This window comes from Salmo trutta, chromosome 15, assembly GCF_901001165.1.
Source record: "Salmo trutta chromosome 15, fSalTru1.1, whole genome shotgun sequence".
Classification (NCBI taxonomy): domain Eukaryota; kingdom Metazoa; phylum Chordata; class Actinopteri; order Salmoniformes; family Salmonidae; genus Salmo; species Salmo trutta.
In genome coordinates, this window is record NC_042971.1 from 36,096,978 (window position 1) to 36,103,120 (window position 6,143).

General features: G+C 41.6%; 2 protein-coding genes across 2 annotated transcripts in view; both read right to left on the bottom strand.

Annotated features, from left to right (window-relative positions):
- Positions 1 to 25: 25 nt before the first annotated feature.
- Positions 26 to 4,605, bottom strand: LOC115148279 (52 kDa repressor of the inhibitor of the protein kinase). Its single transcript, XM_029690223.1, has 6 exons — positions 4,220 to 4,605; positions 3,589 to 3,709; positions 3,322 to 3,429; positions 3,196 to 3,223; positions 2,811 to 2,841; positions 26 to 2,080 (listed from the first exon to the last, which is right to left on the bottom strand). The coding sequence occupies exons 1-6, from the start codon at positions 4,306 to 4,308 to the stop codon at positions 817 to 819; spliced, it is 1,641 nt and encodes a 546-aa protein (XP_029546083.1). The 5' UTR covers positions 4,309 to 4,605; the 3' UTR covers positions 26 to 816.
- A 206-nt stretch (positions 4,606 to 4,811) lies between these two features.
- The window catches only part of LOC115148897 (cytoskeleton-associated protein 2), a 5,352-nt gene continuing 4,020 nt past the window's right edge, over positions 4,812 to 6,143 (bottom strand). Inside the window, exons 6-7 of the mRNA XM_029691195.1 lie at positions 5,777 to 6,053; positions 4,812 to 5,604 (exon numbers count right to left, since the gene is read on the bottom strand). Coding sequence (XP_029547055.1) covers positions 5,328 to 5,604; positions 5,777 to 6,053 — 554 coding nt within the window. The 3' untranslated portion in view covers positions 4,812 to 5,327. The remainder of the gene's footprint in view (positions 5,605 to 5,776; positions 6,054 to 6,143) is intronic.

The window sequence follows — 6,143 nt, forward strand, 5'->3', positions numbered from 1 at the left end:
TGATCAAAGTCAACGAGGAAAGAAACATTTTCAACAATTTATTTCAGAAATGCAGCAATCACACAATAAAATGGTGTAAATAAATGTATGACAATAATTGCAATTCTTATTAGACTGAATCAAAAACGTTGATCTTAATTTGTAATCATTCTTACAAAAATAACACAGTCTTAGATCAAAGCAGGTAGCCTAACAGTTAAGGGTGTTCGGCCAATAACCGAAAGGTCACTGGTTTCGAATCGCCAAGCCGACTAGGTAAAACCCTAATTGCTCCTGTAAATTGCATTGGATAAGAGCAGCTGCTAAATGACTAAAATGTAACAGTATTTCAATCACATTGGTCTTAGAAGAAAGTACTTCCAGAAGACTTATGTAATAAGAATACATTTTCAGTTCTGTAATTTACATAACCAGTTGCATAAACATAAAAATGACCTATACATAGTTTCAACTCAAGTTTTTTGTGATTTGAATTTAAGTGTTTTGTTGCATACTAAATCCAATGATTTCCCCAAAAACTTGCAATGGTCATTGATCAACTTTATACAGCCAAAATAAGTGGTTTCAAGTCAACATATCAAACATCCAATAAGTAAGAGGTCAGCTCTTGTCACAAATGCTGAAGACAGACTACCATTTATACAAGAACAAGTCAACAGGCTGGCATACTTGCTCATTAGGGTCATGAAATTAAATTGGATTTAACTTTCATTGTGAGGGTACATCTTAACATGACCTGGACTTTATGGTTGATAGTTATGTCTGGCAACGTTTATGTTTAGAAATGGATCTGTGTTTGTCAGGTGTGTTCTGCAGCTACATCTGAAAACGTTTACGAGAAGCATTGCCGTCGGCATCCTCAAGGCCCAAGACTGGCAGGTTGCTGAGCACCCTCAAGAATGCAAGCACATTGGGGAAGAACTTCACTTCAGCAAGCTGCAGCGTCTCATGGACGGTGGAGGGCAGGGTCACCTTGCCCCTATGCTTCCACTTCACCCTCCAGCAGTGAAGCTCAGCGGGGAGAGTGTCTGCGTTGGGAAGGTCGTTCCTGTACATCTCCACGTTGTTCTCTTCAGACATGTTGAATTTCAGCTGCCCCATGACAGCAGGGACGAGCATCAAATATCTCAGGGCGTTAAGGTGGTTCTCAGAGAAGAGGTTGTTCAGTTCTTTGATGAGCTGGCTCACCACTGGGGCCAGGTGCTCTTTGAAGTAGCCTTCGGGCTGGATCTCTGTTCCAGCTTCTGGCCGGTGCTTTCTCAAGTACAGCCTGGAAACCTTGACTGGAATCTCTAGCGCAGCAGCTAGGTTAACAGCCTCTTCGAACCAGAACTCATGGTACACCTCAATGTTATCCAAGACCTCGTTCAGCGAGTGTAACACAGCGGTCAAGCTGCTTGCAGCAAAGTAGACATCTATCTTTGGCCCTTGCAAGTTCTTGCCGAAGGCTCTTGTGAATGACAGGGTGTTTTTCAGCACAACCAATGCTGCAACAAACTCAAAATCAGCCAGAGCCTCTGATATCTCCAAGGCATTATGTGTGACTTGGTCACTCCACCTCAGATCTTCATTGTCATGAACACTATCTACGCAGAGCAGTAGAGATTCCACAACGTCAACTGCCACCTCGAATGCATCATGCCTCATTGTCCAGTTGGTACGGCAGGCCTCTTTCAGATCACTGGCCTTCTCTTCATTGCCCTGGTAGAAAATGGAGATTGCATTCTCCAACTCCAATTGCAGTGAAGGCGACTTGTTGAAAAAAGACTCAATCTTCTTGAAAGTAGACATGACAATCTGAATGCCTGTCAAAGCCATTCCACTTGCCAGTGAGACATTCAAGGCACAGGTGGAACTTGGTGTGTACACTGCTGTGGGATACTTCTCTGTGAGTTTGGTTGCAATGGCTTTCATTTTGTTAGAATGCACACCAGAGCTGAAGTGGGCCTGCCCTCTGCAGTAGTCCATATTCAAGCCCCACTTCTTTGACACCTCAGTCAGCAGAGCGCAGAGACAAGATTGTGTTGAGGCACAGATCTGGGGAAGGGTACCAAAAAAAAAAATCTGCAGATTTGAAGGTCCCCAAGAACACAGTGGCCTCCATCATTCCTAAATGTAAGAAGTTTGGAACCACCAAGACTCTTCCTAGAGCTGGTCGCCAGGCCAAACTGAGCAATCAGTGGAGAAGGGCATTGGTCAAGGAGGTAACCAAGAACCTGATGGTCACTCTGATAGAGCTCCAGATTTCCTCTGGAGATGGGAGAACCTTCCAGAAGGACAACCATCTCCGCAGCACTCCACCAATCAGGCCAATACAGTGGCCAGATGGAAGCCACTCCTCAGTGAAGGGCACATGACAGCCCGCTAAGAGTTTGCTAAAAGGCACCTAAAGGACCCTAAGATCATGAAAAACAAGATTCTCTGGTCTGATGAAACCAAGATTGAACTCTTTAGCCTGAATGCCAAGCGTCACGTCTGGAGGAAACCTGGCACCATCCCTACGGTGAAACGTGGTGGTGGCAGCATCATCATCATCATGCTGTAGGGATGTTTTTCAGAAGCAGGGACTGGGAGACAAGTCAGGATCGAGGGAAAGATGAACGGAGCAAAGTACAGAGAGCTCCTTGATGAAAACCTGCTCCAGAGCACTCAGGACCTCAGACTGGGGCGAAGGTTCACCTTCCAACAGGACAACACAGGAGTGGCTTTGGGACAAGCCTCTGAATGTCCTTGTGTGGCCCATCCAGAGTCCGGACTTGAACCAATCGAACATCTCTGGAGAGACCTGAAAATAGCTGTACAGCGACGCTCCCCATCCAACCTGACAGAGCTTGAGAGAATCTGCAGAGAAGAATGGAAGAAACACCTCAAATACTGGTGTGCCAAGCTTGTAGCGTCATACCCAAGAAGACTCGAGGCTGTAATCGCTGTTGAAGTTGCTTCAACAAAGTACTGAGTAAAGAGTCTGAATACTTATTTAAATGTGATATCAGTTTTATTTTTAATACATTTGCAAACATTTCTAAAACCCCATAATGAAAGCAAAAACAGGTTATTGTGTAGATTGAGGGAAACAATTATTTAATCATTTTAGAATATGGCTAATGCAACAAAATGTGGAAAAGTCAAGGGATCTGAATACTTTCTGAACGCACTGTAAATTGAAACAGCCTCAACCTAAGATGCACAATTTACCTTTCATTTGCCTTGCTTCATCTTCACTCTGTAGAATATAATAGCAAGAGAAAAACAATAACAAGCTGTTTGATTTCAATACATTGAGTATGACAAGTGATTTGTTAAATGGAAAGAAACCCCTACCAGCTCTTTAATCCTCTTGCGTTGCCTACTTTGTGGCTTATTGAGCTGGTTTGATAAATCAAAGATGGTTGGTGTGGCATTATCCTTCAGCCTTGTCCTGTAGGAACTCTGGAAATATGAACGATTTATTAAACTACCCATTTGATGGGTGTGTGTAGCACTAAATAAGTACACATCTCTGTTCAACTACATCAATTTCAAAATGTTAAACGTTTCAACTAGGCCAAAATAAACAAATGCCAAGCAAATTGCATCAGTATTACTTACTGATTTACAAATCACGGATGGTTCAAAATGCTTAGCACAAAGTCTGTATTGTCTGTTCAGCTGGTCAGGTGTTTTATCTTCAAGATCCTTGCAATGACAGTTTTCCATCCACTGCTTGTATCTGTGCACAACAGACAATACAAACTATTCTCATTCATATATTTAGCTTCATTGAATGAGATTGAACATTAAGAACGAGTTATTCAAACACTGATCGTCAATGGCCAATGATAAAAACGACCCTCTCTGACTTCCTGTAAGAGCTCCTCACGGATACAACTTAAAAAAACGAAAAACTGTTCTCATTTATACATTTAGCGATCATTGAATGAGATTGAAGAACTAGTTATTAAAATACTGAAGATATGATTGTTATAGTTAGTGGTATAATCACACAATCACATTGTGTGCTGTTGACAATAACATGCAAACTAAAACATTGTGTCTTGCTAGCAAGCAGCTTGCTGTATGTTTTAAAACCCCAAGTCTGGTTATGCAATTATTCTGCAAGCATGCTGCAAAAATAGCTACAAGCTAACCAAATAGCTTGCACAATGCACATATTTAGCTGACAGATAACGTGAGTTAGCTTAATGTGCAAAGTCAAGCATGGAAGACCGTCTTAACGTACCTTTCAGTGTCCCTTGGAAACCTGAAGAATAGCGATGCTGACCGATTACTTTTTATGGTGCAATTTGGAGCTGCGCAAAAGTTTGACATGGTTTGCTTATGCTAGTATAATGCTTTTCAATAGTAATTTACTTCAATATGAACTTATCCAGAAATTAGTAAATGGACTCGCACGCAACAGTGCTTTATGTGGCCGGGAGGAATCAACGTGACGCGCGATTAAACCACGACCTTCCCACAATGCTTTGCTAACATAACCCAGTGCGCATTTTTGTCACTGCCCTGTTCATATCACCTCAGGGTTCCAATACTGAAAAAAGCTTTCCTTGCGCCCTTCGGATCAAGACATGCCTGCACAATTATCCACACAAGTCATTCCAAAGAAGTTTTGACATTGTTCATGTTTGACCCTCTGAAACTCGTTAGCCAGGTATAGGACGACAGTATTTTCTAACTTACACTATCCCTATTTGACTAAAATTGCTGTCCAGCAGGAGGGCAGTTGGATCCAGTGAGTAATCAATGAATCAATTTCTTTGTTAAGGTATGTTTTTGCATGATTTCCCATTTCAAAAGCAATAATTCCACCAGAGAACCATTTTGGTATAATTTTATTGAATAGTGTCACTTTTCCTGGATGTGCAACACACGTTTATTTCCTACCATATGATTGAGGGTGATAAAAGGTGTGCTGTATGTGATTTATCTATGGTAAAACCTGGTGGTAGATATTAAATTATCAACTCTGCATTAAAATAAACAATACATTCATAAAACAAACACAGTAAGACAGCAGAGAGAATATATACAACAAATAAAAGAGAAGGTGTAGCAGGTCAAGCTATGGCAAATGTCCCTTCCTTATGAGAAGTAACAACTAAGACGAACAGAAAAAAAGGCATGCCTAATTGAGGCACCCAGTCTTATTGTATTAGTAAATCTTGCCACACAAAGCCCATATTATCACACTTTGGATTAACAACCATTATGGATGGTAAGACAGCAAATAATCTATTTTCATTGTTTTAAAACCCCTTTTGTAAAGTGCCCATCAGTTCCACATTCTTTCTATTCATTTTCAGGCTTCTTCATCACACTCATCCAAAGACTCAGATCCTCTCCAGGTCTTTGGGATGGTCAGGCAGGTCCTCCAGGAGAGCAGGGTTCCTCCTGTAGATGTAAGCGTTGGCATCGTCGTCCAGATTCACCAGCTCTGCCAGCGAGGACACACAGGTGTCGTGGTCTGTCAGCATCCCAGGCAGGTGGGATGACTTGCGCTGGATACGACAGGAACGACGGACTGGTGTCAGGAACTTCAGATCCTTGATGGAGTTTTTTCGCCTGGAACCACTTGCACATGCCTCACTGTTGATTGTTCTCTTAACACTAGAAGGGGAAAGAGATGGACAGAATTGTGTGGTTAGTTGACAGCCATGTTCAGTTTAATATACATTTCAATATAGAGATGTGAAGTAGTGATGTTCTCCATGACCTCCAGAATTTCCAATAATTGTATGGAAGTGATTTTAAAATAGGTTTTTAAGATAAGAAATATCACCTTTGAAGGTATGGAGTTGTCTTCAGATTGTATTTCACCATGGAGGCTCCCTCTGGTGTAGTCTCCATCAAGCATTCGTCATCATAATCACTATCAACTTTCTCAACATAACCCTTCCTTACTTTCTGCGCTGAAGCTCCCTCTCCTACTTCACTTTTCACTTCAACATCCTCAGACCTGTCAAAATTATTCTCAGCAAACTCATTCCTCTCTTCAAATCCATAATCTGGCTCGCCCTCCACGATTTTCTCTTCAGATTCCCTTTTCTCTTGTGGCTCTAAAAGAAAAAAGAACACGCCAATGAATGTAACACATGACTAAAGTTTACATGATAAAATGTTACTCTTACATGATTTGAACCTTGCAG

Excerpts from the sequence above, each read along its gene's own strand:
- LOC115148279 (XM_029690223.1), bottom strand. The coding sequence starts at position 4,308 with ATGTCAAACTTTTGCGCAGCTCCAAATTGCACCATAAAAAGTAATCGG. Across the intron at positions 3,430-3,588 it reads CATCCGTGATTTGTAAATCA|AGTTCCTACAGGACAAGGCT; the intron begins GTAAGTAATACT and ends TCATATTTCCAG. Across the intron at positions 3,224-3,321 it reads GCAAGAGGATTAAAGAGCTG|AGTGAAGATGAAGCAAGGCA; the intron begins GTAGGGGTTTCT and ends TATATTCTACAG.